The 22,909-nt window shown below is 45.5% G+C and overlaps 1 protein-coding gene across 8 annotated transcripts in view; it reads left to right on the top strand.

Annotated features, from left to right (window-relative positions):
• Positions 1 to 22,909, top strand: part of SHLD1 (shieldin complex subunit 1) — a 58,279-nt gene that overhangs the window by 4,084 nt on the left and 31,286 nt on the right. For 2 of the 8 annotated variants that reach the window (XM_026080712.1, XM_026080714.1), the window contains 4 exons: positions 6,006 to 6,079; positions 17,232 to 17,297; positions 18,730 to 18,899; positions 22,481 to 22,588. In XM_026080712.1, coding sequence (XP_025936497.1) covers positions 6,006 to 6,079; positions 17,232 to 17,297; positions 18,730 to 18,899; positions 22,481 to 22,588 — 418 coding nt within the window. Of the gene's footprint in view, positions 1 to 6,005; positions 6,080 to 12,407; positions 12,576 to 14,932; positions 15,096 to 17,231; positions 17,298 to 17,644; positions 17,899 to 18,729; positions 18,900 to 22,480; positions 22,589 to 22,909 lie in introns of all 8 variants that reach the window. The other 6 variants (XM_026080707.1, XM_026080708.1, XM_026080710.1 and 3 more) reach the window with 6 other exon arrangements.

Genomic DNA, 22,909 nt, shown 5'->3' with positions numbered 1-22,909 from the left:
ACAGTGAGATCTCAAGAGCTGGCTTGTCAGGTGGCAGTGAATGCCCTCTTCTGTGATTCACAGACAAGCACTGAAAACTTCCCCGGCTGCGCTCAGGGGAGGCTGAAAGAGGTCAAGGTGTGCCCGAGGACAGGGCTGCTCCCAGCCTGCGTGCCAGGGCGGCACAGATAAAGCTATGGACAGGCCAGACAGAGGACTGATTAACTAAAACACACGGGGCTCTGTTTTGTCGGTGCTGGCAGCTCTGCTAGCAAGACTAAGGCCTTGAAGCATAGCTGCTGTTCCTGCTCCAGTTGTCCTCTCAGGACCTGACCCAGGGGCTGGGGGGGGGGGATTGGGGGAAATAAGGGTGAAAATCATGGGTGGGAAAGGCTCACAGTGCTAAAGAGATGTGACTGTCAGCCACTTGAAGACTTCAGTTGCCTGAGTTAGGCTAGAAGGTCATTCAGGCAGAAAATACCTTCTCATATCTTTATGCAGTGTTGGATTGCAATGTTGTACCTTGCATTTCTGCAAACTGTAAGACCTCCTGTCAATTTTAAGGGCTATAATTGTCAGCAAAATTGGTAGGAGCCCCAGATTACCTCCAGCAGAGATTGTGTGTTGCAGAGAGGCATGCTGCTCCGTAAACAACACTTACTTACTTCCAGAGTGGAAAAGCATTTGCCTTTAAAATTTGCCAGTGTTGAATTATGACCAGTTATGCACTGCATTGCAAAAGCTTTTATGTTCTTAAAGTACATTTTAAAGAAAAGTGTTAGCATGAGGAGTAAAATGATTTCATCACCTAGATGATCTATTTTAGCTTTAATGGTAAGTGTGTAGCATTTCCCTTTTGTATTCCAGAACAAGATGCAGCTATAATTATTTCTGCTGTTTTTCTTCAGAGTACTGCTCCACTAATAATTATACCCCTTAAAAATCTAACCAATTTTTAACGTTATTAAAGACAAAACAGTGTTCTAGCATGCTGGGGACTCTTAAGATAAATTGTATCAAGGGATGATACGTCACCAGAAGGACTTTTTGGAGACTAAACATTCTCATCTTTATTCAGTAGACATATTTGGATTAAAGAACGGCAAGACCCAAACAAAAAGCGTATGTGATCTTTCGGTGGGCTCCTCGTTTTGGGTCAGGTCTCAGTGCAAATCTGCTAGGGTTCTTAGACCCAGACTGAAAGGAGCATACCTATTTTGGGGCATGTATATTAAAAGGCACCTCCAAAATCCCATTCTTTCCACCCAAGGTCTGAATTACTGGAAGTAGTGCTCTGAACAAGGTGAGCCTATTCTAGGACAGGGAACGCCCTTGCCTCAACAAACTGTTTTATTAGCTTCCTAATTCCTTTCTCCCACAGATCTTCTGTAAAAGATCCTGAACCAAGCCAAGGGTTGGGCTGAATTAAATCATAGTAGTTGAAAAGACTGTAAATGATCTAATTAAAACATGAAAGGAAAACCAGCAGTTAAAAAGAGGAGGAAAAAAAAAAAGAAATTAATTCCTGGAAAAAATATGCACTGGGAAAGGTTACAATTAAAAGCCAAAGCAAGGGGAACTGACCTTGCTGTGTTGCAGCTTCTCAGACTCTTATTTCCTGTTTGTGCTTACTCCGATTTGTTTTGCAACATGCTCCAAACCTTTAACATTTTCTAATCTAAATAAAGAGTTATGGCTTGTTTGTTAAATAACTTTACATGCAGCAGATGTTTTTGCACAAATGCATATCCAGAAATTGCTTTTTGTCTCATTAAAGGATGTATTTTAGAAAATACTGCAGAAACAAAACAAAGATATCTTGTTTTTTCAACTCATATAGTTGTGCAAAATGACTGCACAGCTCAGAGGTGTTTTTATGCTTATTAACTGAGTTAAAACACTATTTTTAAAGGAGTGTTTTAAAATACAATCCTGCAGACTATGGAACTGTTTTAAAGATTAGTTTCTTGTTGAGGCTTTCCCTCAGTGGCCACACGTATGAGGTCTGTCTCTTCTGTCCTGACTGCCCATCACATGAGTCCTTGGACCTTTGTCAATATTGGCTGAGACTGACAGATGGATTCAAAATGTATTGGGAAGCAGAACAGGGCAGACAGACACACASCCTAGCCATATAAGCCTTAGGAAACTAGGCTAAGAAATTAACACATACTCCATGAAAAGCAAAATTAGCACTCGCTGAGGTGATACCAGGCAGAATGACTTCCGCAGAAGGACTTCCACAGAATAACAGTGAGCTCCTGCAAAAATTTTATGTTGTGGGGCTTCAATGACATTGCCATCTTTGTTTGCACAGCARAGAGAGGGTACCATCTCAGCCTTAACTTTTTGCACATTAGCTGTGTTTAAAAGCAAAACTGTGGCTTTGCAGTAAGAGCAGTTTTGCTCATAAGCTCAGGAAGCAGTGCAACAGTGTGACTCACAGCCATCCTGACATCATTATCTGCCTATTTCTAAACATTAATTAATGACTCTAATATACTTTGTTTACTCTGTATCTTATCTCAGGACTTCATCCTGCAGCCCTTAATTACATTGTAATCCTTGTTTTCATTAGGACTGTTTGCATGATTGAGGATTATTCACGTGAATAAATTATTAACTGGAGAGCATGTGTATGAGTCCCCTACAAGTACGCCACTCAGCAATTCCCGGCTCCAGAAGTAATTAGTTAGTTGCTGATGGCCTGATTCAGCATTGGTAATACTTTAATACTGCAGTCTTTCATCCTCTGAGATGTAGTGATGACTTCTCCACTGAATGCCTCTTTCCTGGAAGATGAGGGTTGGGAAAATTGTGGAGACAGCACCCCCAGGGTGCTGTCACAAGTGAGAAAGGGCCCTACACTGGTTCCAGGTCAGCAAAGCTGATGAGACCAATGTGAGATGTTATGCACTTGAAGTTTAGCATAGTCTGAGTTTTTCGCTGAATCCTGGACCTTTATGCTTAAGTAGCACTCCACAGTGTCTTCAGAGGAAGCGGTGGCAATTTCTGAAGGGTTGTACTTAGCACCCTGTGGCCCTTGTTCACATACATGTGTCATTTATGCGCAGTCACCCTTTCTCCATAATATCTCAGGCAGAACAGACACCATATATTTGAGAGGACCACGGCAAAGACAACTGGAACATGAAATTATGGAGCCACTTGTCCACTTTGTTGTGCTTTCCCCAGAAGACTGCCACGGTGAGGCTTGCAGCCCTGCCCTTCTCCCAGGGGGTGCCAGAGCAATAACTCACCTGGCACAAAGACCAGCTGCGTAAAGCAACTTCGAACCTTTCCCAGGAAGCACTTTACAGCATGAAGTCCRGGCCTTTTTCTGTCAGCAGGTTTGAGTCATTTGATCAATACTGCCGAGGGCTGGTGATCAGCTAATGCCAACCGCACCGCAACCTGTGGCTTCACTGTCACATGCTGGCAGTGACGATCACCTGGCGCACCTGCCAGCCAGGCCTGGCATCTCGGCATGCGCACAGTGCCAAGATAAGGCGCAGAAGCGTCTAGCAAATATATTGCTTTGATTCCGAGTTTTGCGACACTGCCCAATGTCAAGGATTAAACGCCTTTGGAAGAGTGGAGCTCTGCTCCGCTGAACACCCTTTTTATAGTTAACCTGGGGACATGGTACCAGTTGTGCGAAGGTGGAGGGATTAAGCTGAGACCAGAGCTCTGACACCGCAGGGATGGGTCACTTCTGGAAAACCAGGCAGAACTAAATGACCCCGTCTTTTCCAGGACACAGAAAAGATGCAAGATAGTCGTGTCTAAATTTAACACTAGGATAAGACATGTTATTCATGATTAATGCAGAAAATAGAAACAACACATTCTTTCTTAGACCTTAACTCTGTATATTCTCATGTCTGGATGCTTGATATCTCAACTTGCAAACTGCATAAGCGTAAACTGGTCTATGAGCAGTAAAGTATCATTTTTATAGCAAGTGATTGTATTTGAAAAGCAAGAGGAAGTAATTATCATTGCTTGTATCAGCCATTGCCTTGCAGCTACTGTGCAACTATGGTCTTGGATAATTGGTGTTTTATAACAGGCTGCATTTTTTCCTTCTAAAGTGTCTCAACTTTGTGTCTTGTATTTGTTGCAGTGTGAGAAGTCTTGCACAAAGGCAGATAAAATCTTAAAAGTTGGGAAACAGGTGAAGTAATATGATTGGAAGCAGCTGTGTTTGTCTTTAATCATATTCATATTGCAATGAATAGATGTGGCCTTATTATTTGCCCAGACACAAAATGCCAGGGAATATTTTGCGCTGCTAAATTATATGTAGCATTATAACAACACTATCTTGGATAAGGATAGTGAAGGAAGCTTCCCATAATGTTTCTAAATTTGCCTACCTTGACAGTTACCTCGCTTGAGCTCTTCAGTTCCTCCTCATACATCCAAAGCATGAAATACCTGGTCACATCCTAAATTCACTCGTAAGAAAATAAGTGGCTTTTATATCGGTGCACTTTTCACGGACTGATCGGCTAAGCACATCACTTTTTGGCCAGTGGAGTGGCGCAGGGTCATCCAAAATTGGAAGCAGCTTCTTGACTAACTATTGCTGAATGGGAGCTGCAAAGTCAGCACTGGCCAGGTCTGGTGACATTAGCTAGGTGCTCCTCCGGTTATCTGCATGGATGGTCCCAGGATTTGGGCCTGCAATCAGATACGTGCAACCAGGAAGGGAGTAAATAACAAAGACTGAGGATGGAGAAGGAGACTGAAGTTTTATACAGGAAAAAAAAAAACAACCTTTCTTTGCTTTTGTTGTCTGGCTACCCATTTTCAGAGTTCAGCTGCAAGCAGTTAAGATCTAAAATTACAACAAGATCATTTATTTTACTTCAATTTTCCAAAGCTGTGGTAGAGGTTGAGACACCAAATTGAAACCCACAGACATAACCTCAGCTACTGCTTCTTTGTGTTCCTGCTGCACAGAACAAAGGCAACTATATTTATAAATAGATTTTCTCATCCTGATAGGTGTTTTTGCAAGCACAGGCTCTCTGGCCCCAGGAAACGGCTGCTGCCTGATCTGCTCCCTTCCCTTCAGAAGGGAATTAACCCTCTGACCTGCTTAAGTGGAAATTGGGGGAAGCTGACCTCAACCAATTATGGGTCTTTCAGCACCAGAAATCGCCTGCAATCTAACGAGGCTGGTTCTCAGTGCAAAGTCCTCCCATGTGGCACCCAGCACTTGAATTAGGAGCCTTGATGAAGTTAATAAACCCATGAGAAATAAGAAGGGAGCATAAAGTAATTTCCAAGACAAACAATTCTGTCTTCATGAACACACCGGAGTTAGACTGAGGATAGGAAAAAGCCCTTCTTGCTCAAATCGAGCTCCTGGTCTGGTCTGAGTTCCTCTAGGCAGGTTTTATGTGTAAGCAAGACGCAAGATCCTGAGCTCAAAGTTTATGAAACACTGAATCACCAGCTGAGTCCGAATCAGTGCATAGAAATCAAAGCAAATTATGATCTAGCAGCTGAGCACCACATCCTTGTTTAGGTCGCTCCATGGCTAAGGGTCACTGCACAAAAAGCAAGGCACGCGTACCAAATTCCTGCTCTGCAAATCACAGCCTAACGTTTTGTTGGCAACCTGGATTGCCTCCTTCCTGGAAGGCTGGAGTTGCACATCCTTGGGATTTGACTAGAAGGCAGCCTGTTCCCAGGTGGAAAATAAATGTTCAGACCTTCATGAATCCTGTTGTTTTAAGAATATCTCTCGACTCCTTTTTCTGCAGGGCAGGATAAACAACACGTTGTCATGTCAGTCAACCCCCCCCCCCCCAAGCCTGGAAAGGGTTAATGAAGTGTGGCCCTGCCCTATAGCACCTGATTTGGGCAGGGGGGGCTTGCAGGATCCTGCAAAAGGTGGGAGAGCTAATAGAGGTGTCTCCAGGTGGGTTAGTGGTTATACATAGCTTGGGCCTGGGGGGTAGAGAAAAGCTTCTGCTTCCTGCAGCTTGGCTTGACTGTGGGTTTTGCTGCAGGTCAAGGACAAGGTGCTTGCAGAGAAGATTGTGAAAAATGTGGGCTATGGGATGAGTCCTGCACAGCAGAGAAGGTAGGCTGGCTTCCTCTAGTTGTCTAGTTTGCTTGTTTTATTTTGAGTCTGGCTGATGTTTTCATTCACCTTGGAGAGGGGTGGTCCCCCTGCAATTGAGTGACCCCAAATCTTGGGGAGGAATGAGTTGGGGTCCTGGAGGAGAGGGGTGAGTGCCCCCTGCCAGGTGGGCTTGGGAGGCTCAAGCTGGGTGTTGGGGAGAGCTTCTTTGTGGGGAAGGAGTGCAGCCCTGGGGTAGGCTGCCCAAGAGGTGGGGAGCTTCCTTTCTTGGAGGTTTTGCCAGCATCTGCTATGCCAAGCTGTGGTTGAGCTGCTCCAGCACTGGCTGTAGCCCTGCCCTGAGCAGGGGGTTGGACCAGAGGCTTCCAAAGGTCCCTTCCAACCAAATACTTGTGTGGTGGCAACTCTCTACAAAAAATGAATAAAACTGGGATCTTGCCTGTCAGCATGGGCTACAGGAAGCCTGAGGACAGGGCATGTGGCTTTGTGACTGTCAAGACTTAAGAGCCTGTGCAGTGGGAGGAAGGTTATGCTGACATGTAGGGTCTTAGCTTTGACTAATGTCAGAAGAAATTAATACTTGCAATAATTCAGAGAGGTTGTATTACTTCTGGAGATAGTGTTCAACTTCTGGATGGACATGATGCATTATCTAGGGCCTATTCTGGGTTTAGTTTTGACCAAAAAAYTATATTTAAATGCAGTTTAGAAAAAGTTGGCTATAACACAATGGTATCATTAGGTTGCTAGTCTCCTTGGCATTGAGTATAATAAATGAATGGCTGGTTATTTCATGGCAGAGATGTAAAGTTACTGTCTTGAATCATGCTTGAAATAAGACAGCATGCTCAGGCTAAAGGCTTTAATGGAATTAGTCATCCTGCACAGGAGAACATGTAAACAATGTTTCATTTTACCTTTTTTGGCGTTGCTTAACTTAAAGTGTGCTAAGCCTTGGAAACAATCCTTGAGGAAAAGGGAGCATTATGGAAGCAGCATGTGTTACTGGGTGATAACTGTCTGCTAGCCTCTGGTTGCAAGAGGCTAGAGCATGTCTGTGACTTAAAGAATTACACAATACAAAAAAAAGTATTTTCAAGGGGAAAACTTGGATGGTTCCTGCATCTCATAGCTACACAAGGGATCTGGTTGGAGAACTGCTCTTAGTGCTAATGTAAAAATCCCCTGCACTTCATTTGATTCATATGCTCCTAAATGTGCCATTAACATTAAATAGTCTGGAGTTATTGAGATTACCTCATTTGGGACAAGCATGAATACTGATGTTTTCCCTGCCAAGAGAGTGCTGGACTGCAGGAATGAGGGGCAGCTCCTTTTTCCCTTGGTGCAGGAAAAAAGGTCCCCATTAGGACTTTATAGCTCTGACTTAAATTTCCCTTCTGTGTTAAGCACCAATGGCACTGAGGCCAGCACTGGGGGACGAAAGACCCCTATATACTGCATGGGAGCTCTTGGTGAGGGGGACATCCCCACCAGCTAAGAAGCATTAGACCCAGACTTGTTTAAAGCCTTTAAAATTAATATTTTTCTTCCCCCTCCACTGTTAGTTTTGATTAAAAATGACACAGGGAGGGAGTATCTTTCTACTGCTATGAGGGTTAAACTTTGTCTTGAGCAATGTGCCCCCGCTAACATAGGTGGGGGTCTCCCTTAAACAGAAGCCCTTTTAAGGGGCATTAAGAGAGTTGTAAATGGAGCTCATTCATTTCTGAGGCCTCCTTTGCACCGATGCCCATGAATCATGCAGCTGATGCCAGCTCCAATGGTCTCAGTGCTCTGCTTAATGCTCTGCAGGGAAATTCACCTAGATTTTTATCTCGTTATCCTTGGTTCTCACAAGATCTGATGTGGACTTGATATTTATGTAGATAGGGAGGATAGTCAGGATTTCTCTTCTAACCCATCACAGCTCCAGACCTCTGACCCCACTGTGTCTGGCACTTATGTTCAGCTGTGCTTCCTAGACTTTGGGATGCCTGACTTACGCAGGATTTTTGAACAAGACTGTTTCCTTTCCAAGTTCCCAGCAGGGATATTTCACAAGTATTTTGTTTTCTCCTGCTGTTTCATGCCTGTTACTTGCCTCAGTCCTTAGCAGTTCCTTGAGTTTGTGATGAGAGTCTCATTTAACATCCTTTGCTATGGAAACTTGTATTAGTGCCAGGGAACTGCTAAGCAAGTGCCAAGGCAGAACTTAAGTGTGGGAGGGAAGCATCATGAGACATCATGCTCTGAGGAAAGTGGGAGGTAGAATTTCTTTCATGTAAAACCCAAAACCCACATCAGTGTGTTAAATCATATCAAACTTTCTACCTAGATCTTTCTCGGGTTCCTCTCACTGCAGTTTTGTTGCCTGAAGTATCTAAACGTTTGTCTTAACGTACCCAAGAAATGAGGAGAACCTTTCTAAAGGGATAATGTGGGTATTGTAAAGGAAATAAAGTCTGTTTTGCAAATGCTGTCCTCTTGATCAAAAACTGGTGGATGGGGACTGGGAGAGTGAGGGTGGAAGTGGAGTAACGGAGGAGGTGTGTATTGCCAGAACAACTCTATCTCGCAAGAATCTTGTAGCTGCCGTCTTAACTTCTGTAAAATGCAACATGCTGTGCTCATGTAAAATAACTAGCTTCACTTCCTACTGCTTCAAATGAGTTTTTCACATGGGAAGCTGCTGTTGTTTAGCAATTCAGGCTCCCCTGATGGTGAGTTGCTATTAAATGGTGAGAGTCATGGAAATCACAGCTCTGCAGAGATCTGATACTTGTGCCTAGCCCCCATGTTGTGCAGAGTACCTACCTGCTGTGCAGCCCTAGCTAGCTGTGCAGCCCTAGCTAGCTACCATGGGACCGATTCAAGGCAATAAGGTACTGGTAGGAGGAGCGTCTGCTCCAGAGTAGCTGTTTCTTACTCGGTGACACCAAAATGTTAACTATACCATTGCTCCAGTTACTGCCCTGAAAGGACAAATGAAAAATACCTACTTGACCCATTTAAGTTACAAACATGCCTGGCTTGGCTGTGACAGTTCTGCCAGAGCAGGCATAAGCAGTTAATGTACCACAGTAACATGCTGGTTTATATTTCATGAAAAATATTGTGACCCTGGAAAAGAAAGTGTCATAGGCTTTCATGTGGCCAAAGTAGGAACTGGTTGAGCTCTGTTAGCTTCAAGTGACATATGCTGATGTGTATGTATCCAGGCTCCAGCTATAGAAGTAAACAAGTCCTTCCCACTTGTAGTAGGACAACTGGAGAAAAACTACATTACTTCCAGTAAGAAGAAACTACAGTACAAGAGTAAAAACAGATATTGTATAGAAACTATCCCAGGCTTGCTTTCTGCATGTATAGATATCTGTGTGTGTATATAAATAAAATCTTGTTTCCATCTGCAAAACTGAGACTTTAGGGGAAGAAAAGATTCTCCTTGCTTCCCCTTCTGGTTTTTGTGGGGGAGAAGGGTGTTGAAACTGCAAGGGGAACCTCTGCGTGTATGTCAGCATAACTTAGAATTTGGCATGTGCACTAGGGCGACTACTGTAATCTAGTTTAAAAAGTGCTGAGAGGACAGTATGCCGGGCTTGCACCACATCTGAGAGACTGGCCTCCACCTGGGGAATCGGCTCTGTTCCTGGGGTAAAGGGAGCCAGCAACTGAGTCACTGCAGCTTTGGGGGGGGGGTTGGTTCTTTTTTTCCTTTTTTGAGGTCTCTGTTCCTATGCCTGCCTGAGCCTAATCCTGTTTGTGATCTTGCCAGTTAGTAGAATATAAATGTATGCAATGTACCTGCAGATCCGAGAGAACATTGAGCACCGAGTAATGAGAGCATCAAAAGCCTCAAAGTAGGGAGGTATTCAGTGGGCATCAAACAATCTCTTAAAAATAGCTAATCTAAAAATACCAGCAGAGATTAGGGAGGGCACTCTCTTGAGAAGCAGTTAAGGAGCTTATACCTGGAGACTAAGTACAAAGGACAGTGCTCTCTGCTAGGTATCTCTACTTTTAGGCAATAAATAAGTCTAGGGCCAGAGGGCAGAGCCTCTTCCGCATCTGCTCACAAATGGAGTCCAAGGCTGTTGACCCAGGAGTGTGGTGCATTGCTTTTACGTGGTGAATTCAAGGCCTTCTCCAGCTGACTCAGGAGCACAGTGTAGGAAATGAAAGTCAAGCAGTACAGAGGTCTCTCGGGGGGTTTCTAGCAAAGACAAAAGCTCATTTCTCTTCCCAAGCTCTGTCAGCACAGAGCGAAAAGCAAGCGTAACCACTCTGAGGGCCACAAGCAGACCCTGGCTGGGTTTGTGCTGAAGGTGGGGAGTGGGACCCTTGCTGCAGGTTCTGCTGAACAGCGGCCCTATATGTGGTCCCCTCCTGTGCTATTATTGTGAGGTTCCCTCTCTGTCCTGGTTGGAGGCAATAAATAGATGTGACTGGAAGGACACCAGAAACACTAGCATGAATCCAACAGCAAGGATCCAATCATTTTTTTAAAATGGGGAAAAAAAATACACTGTTTTAAATCCCTTTGGGCTAGTGGGGGCTCATGGAGCTGTGAGGACTGATGCTGGAGTGTGATGGTTTGCACCCTCCCATGTAGATGAATATGTTATCACACAATAAAGTGCTAATGACACTCAATTGGGGTAGCTCATGTGAATGCCATGTGCTTGCAAGCAAGGAGAAGGCTGTCACAGACTAAGGGCAAGATTAATGCATTAACGTATGGCTCTGCCAGGTCTAGCTGTGCTTTGCTTTGTATCTCCAGGCTGGAGAGGATTTTCACTGTGCTTCTCTGCTCACGGCTTGGAAAAGCAAGGCAAAACCCACTGTAGCTACTGCTGGATAGCCTGAAGCAAGCGGTAGCAATGGAGAGAGGCATTTCCTTTCCTCTGGATGCAACTGCTGGGCTTCCCAAGGAAGGCAGCAAGTGTGAAGCTAATACCAAAGCCATGCCCATCCTGTGACTCCATGAATGGGAACTTCAGTTAACTAATTAAAATAGTACACTGACAACTGCAAATACTAGTTAGAAGGTGCCTGAGGCAATGTGGGGAGAGGATGGCTGGGGGAGCAGGTAATGTGGTGTGTGAGCAGAGGGCAGTTTCCTTCCAGCACTTTGTGCTCTCTGGCCTTCAGTTCTGCTCTGTCACCATAGTCCTGCTTGTGGGACGCTGGCCTTTTAGATGAAAGATGTGACTTTTATCTTTATTTTGAGCCTGGTGCCTAAAGGAAGTGGAGCCAATGTGATATGCTGATCTCAAGTCACCTTTGAACTCTTTGACTCTGATAGATTGGTAATGATTTTGGAGGGAATGTGCTTACTTTGACAAAACTCCCAGTTATGAGACAGAAGAGACTCCAGCAGTGTGGTAAGTCTGTGGGGGTGGCTCAGCCAGTCTTGAGCATCAGAGGATTTGCGTTGGAAAGAAGCATTGTGAATACGGTAGCTGATGTTTCTTGCTAGACCTCCATAATATATCAGACACCAGAGAATCCAGGCACAAATCTGACAGGGAGCCAGACTTCTTCCTGTGTTCCTGGGACTATTTACTTCAAGCAAGGCCCAGAAGCAGCTTTGGGAAATTCCCTGAAGACCCAACAGCATGAGAACATGACAAATCTTTGAGGAATGTTTTTATGTATACAGACATGTCTAGGTCCAGCTGTAACCACTTCCACCCAGATCCCAGAGAGGTACAAGACTTGGAAATAGTCAGGTGCACACACACCCTGCCAGAGTTAAAAGGAGAAGCTGAACACTATTGATCCCTCAGTTCATAGGGTAGAAATGAGAATAAAAGTGGCATAAACAGCAGTTCACCACCAGTTAAAGGGTTCCTGTGCCCCACAGGGAGGCTGAGATGGTTCTGGACAGGACCTAGTCTATTACTCAAAATGCCTCCGCTCTTTTCATGTGCTTTCTTCATCCGAGCTTCAGCGTACAGGGTGCCATCAGGCAGCAGCTATGTCCCAGGCACAGAGTGCAGTCAGGATGTACAAGCCACTGGGTAGGCAGGAATGCAAGGGAAAAGCGTGGGTGCTGAGAGTTAAAAATAGAAATGCATAGCAAGGGGGGGGAAGGCTAGAATAAGCAAAGGCAATGCTAGTTAAAGCAGACCTGAGTTACGCAGTGGCTGCAAAGGGGGGCAGCATGAAAGAGAAATGAGGTGACATCATTCAGAGTGGCAAGAGCCATGTGTCTACACTTGCTCCAGCAAAGACTTTTAAAGGAGGGAGACAGGATTTGCTGGGGAGGGGAGCACACTCGGATTCCCTTGTTGCTGGACTGAGTCTGTTCTTCTTTCCCCAGAGCTGCTGGCGGAGGTGGTAGCTGAGCACATTTGCACTGGAGGCTCCTGGGGCGGAGGGGGGAAGACATGGACATCAAGCCTGGAGGCCGACGGCAGAATGATGATGTCTGTGACAAGGATGTGCTGAAGGAACTGGGGAGGAAGAATACCTCAAGGATTATATTTGAGTAAGGGTTCAAAAAAGCCACAGCTGACAGGATGGGAGTGCAGCCATCGTTTTGAGCCTTGTTTCAGGAGACAGTGGGGAGCTCTGGCGAGATGAACCTGGTGAAGTGCCAAGGCAGAAGCTGGTTCAGGGAGGGTCACAGCTGGCATTGGCAAAGAGGGACTTGCAAGCACTGAGAAAAAACAGTGCTCAGATTTCAATAGCAAGGAAGGAGGCTGGCGATAGCTAGAGCCTAGCAGGGTGAAGAGCCTCAGGGGGAAAAAGGGCCAGAGGCCTGGAGCTGAGACCAAGGTTTCACCTCCTCCTTGTGTGGCTGAGGAGGGAGGAGGAGATGGGCCACCATGGCAAGCACCAGAGCTGGGGAAGGAAAGCAGAGGTCTTCTAGCTACTCTAATTGCAATGTGATTTCCCTGCCCTTCCATTCCCCAGTCGCTAGCTTTCCTCATGTTTTCTCTAGTTTCTCCCTATGTACAGAGAGTACAAGAGGATTCAAGGAATGAATCAAAAGCAACTGGAACCCATAAAAACAGGATTCACATAATTAAAGCTGTTCAGGGTCTGAGCTGCCCTGCTCAGGCCAACACTGCCAGTCCCAAATGATCTTGAGTGATGCTTCTTCCCCCTGCTCAGCTTATTTTAGAAAATGTCAGAGTTTTCTTTTCTGCTCCTGCTCAGGACTACCCTGAATGCTCACTTTTTCAAGCTTTTGCCACTGAAAACTATTTTTTGAAGAAAATGCTGAGTTTCTACTCAAATCATAAAATTCTAAGAATCAGCATTAAGACACTGGACACAGGGTAACTCGGTAGGTCTCTGCTGGACTAGGCTGAGGGAAATGTGCAGGGTGATTTTTATGTTGCCCTCAGCATTAACCAGGAACCTGAATTGGCAGTACTCTGTGCTCCACGATGGCTCAGTCCAAACTCCAGAGTGCCACACCAGATTACATTAGTCCCTAGTTTATCACTGTTTAGCAACAGTAATAAAACCAGGAGTATTTCAGTTCTCAAAGTGGAACTGACCCTTTAGAGAGGGAGGTTTGCTGCTTTGAATGATTGCCTTCAGTGTAGCTTTGTAAACAAAAGTGTCTTTTTTTTTAAATATGTGGTCCTGGAGACTTAACTGAGGCAAACCTGCGGGAACTGGTCATATCCTTTATCACACCAGCTGGCACAGCTGGATAAATGGATGAGTTTTAGGTCAACCAAACCCTTTTTTGGTGTTGCATAGGTATGGTTCATTTCTTCTAGCTAAACAAGTATATTGCTACGGTATCTGCTTGTTGCTGGCTGGGGTGATCCAATTTGGCCTGCAGGTGAACACCAAGGGGCTCCCCTGGGATCCTTGATCCCTCAGTCCTTGAGGTCAGGACCTGGTCTGACTGTGTCATGTCCCTGTTCTCCTTCCCTGAAAACCAGGGTGTGGAGGGGGAGGGGGGGAGGAAAGGGTTCAGCTAGAAAAATACCATATACGTAAAAATCAAATTCTTCTGGGGCAAATTTCTAGAAAATATTGTTTTTATTTTTTATTTGAAGTGTTTTTTTCCCAGCCTTTCTCTGCCCTCTGAAAACCTCAGTGGGATTTCCTGTAGGTCAGGAAGGAGTGGAGAAGAGTTGCTGGTTGCAACTCACAGGTTCAAAGAGCTGGTTCTCAGACTGGGGGCAGCCTGGAGACTGAAAATGGGCTCATTCCTGGGTTTATCCCAAGAGGTTTTTTCCAGAGCAGAGGTTAGCAAAGCATTGTCTGCGGGACTTGAAGTGAGCCTCAGAATGGGAATCCAGCACGGGCTGAGTTGCTGCATCAGTGGCAATAATAGTCTCTAGAGCTGGGAAGTAAAATGCATGTAAATGATGGATTAAAGAAATACTAATATTCTTTCCTGCTTTCAGTTTTGAAAACAAGGAGTGAGTTTGTGAGAAAGTGACCTCAAAACACTTAAATGTGCAGACTATAAATTTAAAGTAGTACAAATGACTTTAAGAAAATGCCATACAATGAGGCAAAAAAACTTTGTGCAATTCAACTGTGAGGAAATCAACCTTGTTCAAGTCTCCTTAGCATCCCTTCTGCCCTGAGTCACTTCCTGCTGCATAGAAACTGTTCAGCTGTTGTTCTGTTTTCACATACTACATTTCTTTCTAGCTAAAATTAAAGTTCTCACTGTTGTGAAAGAAGGAAGTGAGTAAAATTGTACAGCCTAAGACTCTGGCCTTGTTACTGTCAACATGCTGAAAACCCACATTGTGACACAGCTGCAGTAGCCAGAAAATGTATTTCCTCTCCCCAAGCTTGACTTTCCATGGTTTGATCTTTGTTAAATGTCAAGTGTGAGCCTTAACTGCATTTCCTGGTTCACAGGCACCTTCTGCTTGAACCAACTTCAAACATGACTGCTGGAGTGGTTTTATCATGTGCCAACACTATACACTGATAAAAGGAAGGAACAAAGTAGGAACTTGGACTACCCCCAGTCCTGGAGGCAGCTTTACTGGTTTTGCTGATGATGCAGTTATAAATGAAGGTAAAGACTGTAGATAGCAATGACAAGGGCTACGAGTGTGGGGGGGGCATTGCTCCTTTGGGAGGGCATGGRACCACTCATCTTTCATGGGGGAGAAGAGGGAAAGAGGAAGGAAGTGAAAGCAAGTTCAAAGATTTGGTCTTTCACCTAATATGACAAATAGAAACCATTAAGCTTGAGATCTTTAAACTCTATGGCTCCCTTATGTCAGCTCTGCTTGCTTGAGCACCTTGCTTTTCTCAGGAGCCAGCAAATCCGGACCTGCCAAAATCCGGACCTGCCAAATCCCGTTGTCAGAGCTTTTCTGATGGCATAGCCTTGGGATGATTCAGCTGGGTGAAATCAGAGATGGCTGCTTTCTGCATGCAAAAATATTGCATGTGCTCCTATGGATAAATAACATGGATCTACTGGTGTCCTGTGCTCCCCAGCTAAGCTCCCACAGCTTCCAGTGAGGAGCTGGGGCTCTGCCTTCCAGCTCACAAACAAGGGATGGTCCTGCTTCCCAAGGGAAACTACCAGCTCCCCTCCAGTCCAGCTTACGGCATATCTGCCAAGAAGCACAGCCAGCTCTTTGCTGGCAGGCATCTCCTCGGCAAGCTGGCCTTTGGCTTTCCCACCCAGCTGCTTCCTGACCTCCGTCGGCGGCTGTGTCCTGGAATGCCCGGCCCCRGGACAGTCACGCCTGTCCCATTTTTTCCACTGGGGTTGGCAATAACTTCGTGGTCCTGGCCACTGACCTGCTCTGTGCTCCATGGAAATGCTCCATGTGCTGCAGCAGAATTATTGTAATTGAGATGAATTATTGCCTGAATTACTGTAGTTGGACTCTCTAGGCCCAGGTCTCGTGGGGATTTTGGTTTTTCTTTCTTTTTTCTCCAACTAATGACGCTCCATCCTAAAACATGTTTAGCAGTAGGATCCAGTCTAGTCCTACACCCACCACTGTGTGATCATGGTGCGTTTGCCAGTGGCTCTGGGCACCATGGCGCAGCCCTGCCAGGTGGATGTGGAAGAAGCCAGATGTAGGACCATTTGCTCTATTTCCTAACAGGACTGCTGATACCCTTAAGAGAGAGGAGAAAAAAAAAATCCACTGGAAAATGGGTGAGGGGAGAATATTGCTTAGTGGTGAATCCTTCTAGTGACACTGCAGTGTGGGTTTTATTATCGGCCTGAAACAAAAAATCCGCAGAAGTGTACTAGATGATGCAGTTTAAAACCTGCTTTCCCTTTTAGTTGCTTAATTTGGTAACTTGGAGATAGTGGTATGAGCTTCCCCTCCCACCTGGCTGCCTGTAGGCAATGGCATTGTTTGGGGAAGCAGGTTTAGGGAAGATTCCCTTTCCTGTTTTGAGAAGAAGCCTGATCTGAAATGACTTTTTCCATCTGTTATTTCCCTGTCTGTGTGTGGTGTGTGTGTGTGGGGGGGGGATGTTTTCCTCCTTCCCTCCTCCAGAGCTCGCCCTGCTCTCGTGCAGGAAACACCTCCCCAGATGAACACCGCGGACTAGAGGCATTTTGTCTTGTTTTTTGGGGGGGTTGTGGGTTTTTCTGCCRCCGCTGCTTGCAGCGGGGCTCTTGCTTCACTGGTGTGGCTTCCTCCTTGCCTGCGGCGCTGTGTCCCCTGGCCCTGCCGTGCTCGCCCTGAGCCAAGATGGCTCTGACGGCTTCCCTCAGCTGCCGTGGCGGTTGTGCTGCCGGGGAGRAGGAGGAGGCCCTGGGGGCATGGCGCTGCGGGGGCTGTCTGAGGTGGGTGCCCTTCCCCTGCACGTCATGCCGTGGAGCCCGGCAGCCTGGCCTGTATCTCCCCTCGTCCCGGGCGCGCTGTGGATGTTGAAGCCCGGCTAGATGAACGCRCTGGGGAAACAGCTGCTCATTGCTGTGATGCCAGGGATCCGAAATCCAGGTGGCTCGAGGCATGGTTTCTGGAGCATGTGGGCCCTTTTCCAGGAGGTCTCTGTGGCCCTTGGAAGATCCTGATGTGCTGTTCCTGTTTCCTAGAAAAGGTCCCCCCCTCCCTGTGCCCAGTGCATGTGTGTGTGATGATGGACTGACTCCAGCTGGTGTCCCTGCTCCGAAGGGTCCCCGTCAGCCCATGTCAGTCATGTGACTGAGCTGTTTATGTCATTCCAGACGAGCCACCAAGGGAGCAGACGAGGTCAGTGACTGGGACTGCTCCTGCCTCGGCGCCGTTCTCAGGTAGGGCTGAGGGTGCTGACCCAAAGGAAAAACTTTCCTTAAACACACTGACCTTGCTTGTCCCCTGCCCAAGGCAGCTGGCCTCCTCCAGTATCGTGGCCAACATCTTTACTGTGTTCGTCAACAGACTAGTCAACAATCTGCAAAGGTCAGAGGTGCCTCTTAGTTATGGTTTCTTCAAGACAGAAGCACCTAAGGAATGATGGTTAAGGAAAAAAAACTGTATGGGTGTATTAGCTTCAATTTTACATGCTAATCCCTCCTAGAGTTTCCTTTGGCCCCTGTGGCTATAACAGTCCTCACTCTCATAAAACCCCTGAGATAAAGTGCTGCTCTCCTCCTTTTAGAAAGAAATGGCAAGGAAATAAATGCGAGTCTGTGGGGTGCCAAGCCATTGCCTGACCACTGGATCTGGTTTCTCTGTGCTATCGTTCTTCACCAAAATAGCACAAGGATACAGCTGGTGCTGCCGGACACAATCTCCGCTTTGTTTATTGCATGCAAGTAGACAAAACAGACAAAGGAAGAAACTTGCCCAAGATCTCTTGGAGTCTCGGCAAGGACTGGGAACTGAATTCACACTTCACAAGAATAACTCTTGGTCTCCATCTATGATTATTTTTTTCCACATGAAAAGAATCACTGTTATGGGGGGGGGACACAATTTCAGTTTGTTAACCCCACTCAGTCTCATCTTCCTGCTCGAGTGTCAGTGCTCAGTGGGTGTTCAAGAAGCTCCTGCCTGAAAGGCCTTCTGGCACGAAGCCTCACAGTTTGGGCCAGTTCCTCCTTCCATTTGGTGTTGCCAGAGGGGTGAGGCTTCAGGTCTTCCTTGCAGGGCTCTTTCCTTGAGGTCTGTGTAGAGCCTCTTTTGACCTACTAGGTCAGCRCTAATCCTGCTTTACTGATAATTCCTATTCTCTTCCTCTCCATTTGTCATTCTCCTTCTCTACCAGGTCTCTGCCTTTCACTCCTCTCCTGCCCCAGACACATGCATGGCTCTGCTTGGAGCTACTAGATGGGATTATCTTAGTTTCATCCTCTCTGAAAGGGTTGTCCATCCACTGTGGCCCTTGGTGTGAAGGTTGTGTACCCACAAGGACATGCGTCCCTGTTCATACACCCAATAGCTTTCTAGGGCTGAGGCCTGAATCTGTGCTTCTGGGAAGCCAGATCTGATGTGGACTCCTAGTTATCCTATAAAGGGTTGAGGGCTGTTGTCTCTGGGTTGTATTGTTGTTTTTTCCTAAAACTTTAACATCTTTAAACTTGCTCTTCCTCTTTTACTTTACTATTATTTTTTAAGTATCTGTATGCTAAACAGCTTCTCCCAGCTCACAAAGCAGTGCAAAAATGCCACATGGGTTGGATTGGTTTCTGCTTAGATTTTCATGCTCTAAAAACCCAGCTCAATCACATTTGTCTGCTGCAGTGGGACCATGGAAGGAAGAGAGACATCACCAAGTCCTCACTCGGAGGAGAGCAGCATGTTGGACCTACCCTCTGCTTGTGACCTAGCAGAGAACTTTCTGCCTCCACGCAGCATGGAAAACAGTGAGGAGCTTTGCTTTTCAGTGGATACACTTCTGTCTCTACCCACAGGTAACAGCTCCTGCCTCTCCATGTGCTCTTTCTGCAGTTGGTGTGTATTGATTTAGGCAGTTTGTCTGAATAAGCAACAGCAGTTTGCTACCAGTGTGGCTGCCTTGGCTTGAAATATAGTTTGCCAGAGCAACAGTCCTTTTCTGCTTGGCAAATAGTGTGCGCTGTTGGCTGATGAAACACAGGAGAGCAGTTCAGAGGATACTGTCATCTGCTAATGCTTTGACAACACTGTTTCTTCATGTTTAATGTCCTCTCAGAGGAAGAGTTGCTTGAACCAACCCACAAAGCAATCCTGAATCTCTTCTAGGCATCAGCAGGAAATAGTGTTCAAATTAGTGTAGTCAGTAAGAAAACTTCTTAAGCTTTCCCTCTTATCCTCTTCACATGCTCATGATGCATCTTCCACCAATGAGCTCAGGACATGTCCTCTGTAGTCTATTACTTTAATTTTATAACAGGGAATGTTTGCTTGTGCTAACGACGTGAGTGTAATGAGAACTGCTTTGGTTCAGCTCCTGGGAAACAGCAGATTTCTTGCTTGAGGAGGACTAATTCCTGCAGAAATAGCAATTCAGGCCAGTCTGTCTCTTCTCGGGAGTAGTAGCATATCTGAGAAGACCAAATGATGGCTGGCACATTCTGATTTCTGAATGCTTAAACTTATAACCTTCGAGCCTGTTAAAATGGTTCCTAGTTTGGGGGTTTTATACCAATACTGTTTTGCTTCTGCATCTTGAGTGACCCAGGGCAGTGTCCATTTCCTAAGGAAACATTTATTCATGTAGTTTGCCACTCTAACTCTGAGTGCCTTTGGGCAGGTATGTTGAAATCCTTTTAACACTATGAAAAATGTCATCGGGTAGCCACTGTCAGTGGGTGATAGAATTCCAAATTTTCTTTCTTATCACAGAGCAAATGATCAGTTATCTGAAGATCTAATCTTCAGCATTAGTATTGAGCTGAGGTCTAAAGATGGTTGCAAACTTGTTTTTTAGTGGAACACAGGATTTTTAGTGCATCTTATACAGGGGAGAAAAATCTGCCTTCTGCAGTGAACCAAGAATTTTCATGAAAACCTAGATATTTAGAAGACTTAAAGCTGTCTGGTTTTGGTGAAAAGTTGGCTCTTTGGAAACAAGGTTAGTACTCTTGTAGTGCTCTACTCCAGATCTTTGCAACAGGCCTTCATTCCTTGCTTTCTGGCCTTTGTGCTTCTTGCTACCAACATCAGCAGGCTGGCTGCATTGACAACACTGTATTTGGCAATGGGAGGGACACTTGTCTTGTATCTCTCTATAATGTTAAATCGGAATGCACTGACCCAGTACCATTTCTTGCTGTATGTTTGTACCTGCTGGACTGAGGGCTAAGATGAGTTGTAGCAATTATATTTAATATAGGAGGAAATATAAGGAGGAAAAATAAATTTGATTGGCAAATGTGTGGATATTTTTCTGGAGATGGTTTGTGAAGGCAAGGAGGAGACTTCTGTCTGCAGGCTGAACAGGTGGAACCTCACTGACAACATTGCTGATTGCTTTGGAGTCCTAAGTAGTGTAAAAGTAGAGTTGGGCTCCTCTTCTTCCTCTGGCACTAACTAGGTGATTTGCTCTGGCCTGAAGAAGTACACTTAGAGTTGGACATGTGAGTGTTTTCAGTGGGGATTCCAGTATTTGGCATGCTAAACAGGTAGAACAGCAGGATGTACCAAACTAATCTAGCTCTAATATTGACTTCTTGCCTATGCAGTTGTCTTCCTTTCCATTTGTGGGACATCCAGACCCAGTAATGACATGGGTAACCAACAGATACCAATCCTTGCTTTGTTTTTTCTATTGAAAATGCAGACCAGGAAGCCATATGTCTTAAGTTACTGATGAGGCAGATCTTCTATTGTATCCACTAGTTGAAACCATGATCCGCATTAGAGAAACTGTGTTTTTGAGTTTTTTGCTTTATTTTTTTTGAGTCAGAGTAGTGACCACCCCTACAAAGAATGTCCTGATCAAACCTTTCCCTCTGCCCTGGGAGCAGAGGATGGGGGTAGTTCCCCTGACAGTGCAGCAGGCTCGAAGGCATTTGTCTGCTCAGACTTCACGAGCCCTGTGTCACAGGTGTGAAGAAATTCTGGGAGCTGAGAGACATTTCTGCAATGTGTATAGGACTGCCTTAATTGCCCCAACACCCTTTAGCAAGGCTTGGGGCGACTGGACTTGATTGCAGTGACAAATGGGATGCACCGAGGAACTGTGTAAGCACTCAGCAGTCCTAAGACTGGTTTGAGGCGTAGCTGTGGTGACATGTACGGAAACAACGATCCACAGCRCTAAGTGCAGATGAAACTGTAGTGTCAGGTGAGCTGTCTGCTGTGCATACCTGGAATATGTAACTAGGCGCTCAGTACCGAGGTACACTGAGAGGCTGGTCCTGTGTCCTTGCCCTGCATTCCTGCTAAAGAGAATACCTAGTATCACACTGGACCCAGTTTATGCTCTGAACATCTTGGTTATTTTCTCTTTATAACCAACAAGCATTAAACCAACATACTTATTCACTTAAGCTCTTTCTTTTTTTTCTAAGGCAATTTCAGCTTTAATTCAATGGGATTGGTCATTATGGTAAAGGCAGGACTTCTTTAAAAACAGAATGCTTTGCCTGTGATAGGCTTTCTTGGACAAGCAAATTCTATCAAATGAATCTTGGATAAGGAAGGTACTTTGCTTGTTTATTTTCTCATGAGATATTGTAAGCTGCTAGTGTGACACAATAAATTAAGGGTTGGGGTGGCTATAGCTCATAACCCACAGAATGAGGGCCGGAAGATTGACAGATTGCCTTTTTTCCTTTTCCTGTGTGTGTGTGAGGGGTGGGGATCTCTCTGCTGATTTAAAAGCACTTCCAAAAGGTGATTAGGTCTCTGGGAACGTGACAGCTTCCTCAGCAGAGAAGCAGGCAGACCGCAAAGTCGCGTCCATTGGACTGGGACTGAATAAAATGCTATACCATTCCACCCTGGGGAGCTGGAATGAATATGTAGGTAGTCCTGGTGCCTGAGTCACTAGTAATAGGTCTTGTTAGTCTAGAGGCTACATCACTTATAATAGCAGAAGATAATATCCATTAGCCGTGAAAACAGGGCCTTGTGAAAGCAGGCATCCCTAGGCGAGGAAACAGTGGTTCTGTGGAAATGCTGTTAAATACCGAAGTTAGGTATGAATGAGTGGTTTTAAGAGTTGTGTGGGAGTGAGTGTTCTGCTCCTGTAACAGCTCTGGACACGCGTACTTCTAGCTTAACGCCATAGCGAAGGCAAGTGTTTATCAGCAGTAGAATGAGAAAATTAAATTGAATCACTGAGCTTTTCAGTATGTTTCTGTTTTTCTTATGCTCCCCCCATTCATATTGGAAAGCTAAACAGAACAATTTGTTGTTTATAGTGTTTCTGAGCTGCACCATGCAGCAGCACAATGCTGCAGCAATAGCTTACTGGTGCCTCTGGACTGAGAAAAGCTGCCAATGGAAATGCCTTTAAAAAAAGCCACAATTTTTGAACTGTTCTGTTTGCTTTCTGGGTTTTCAGTCAGCCAGGCATATTTGCTAAACGAGGCAGGGATTTCTGACTGGCTGACACAGCCCTCGGTTCTGTGGGCAGCTGTGATTTTTCTGAGAACCCCGCTGCGGATACCCGGTGAGTTCACATGCTTTGTTTTGCAGTGGCTTGTTATGTCTCTTATTAGCAACTGAAGAATCACGTTACGTCGCTGCATGTGTTTGACTTGTCCTCACGTGCTCGCTGCTGTTTACCAGCGTTTGCTCGCCTGTCGTGAGTTGCCCAATGTCTCTTACAGATCTGGGCTGTGTTTACTAAAGCTGTCTGGCACAGCCTGCGCTTTTCTGGATGGGAGTTGTGCATGAGCGCTGACGGAGAAGCTGGAACTGAAAGGAGCAGGCTGTGCTTTAATGTCAGTAGCTGCCTTTACGGGCTAGCGCTTGATGGATGCTTGGAGAC

The sequence above is a fragment of the Apteryx rowi genome, unplaced genomic scaffold, assembly GCF_003343035.1.
Source record: "Apteryx rowi isolate R43461 unplaced genomic scaffold, aptRow1 scaffold_53, whole genome shotgun sequence".
Lineage (NCBI taxonomy): Eukaryota > Metazoa > Chordata > Aves > Apterygiformes > Apterygidae > Apteryx > Apteryx rowi.
Note: the sequence above shows the minus strand (reverse complement) of the source record. Positions and strands in the feature narration are given on the sequence as shown.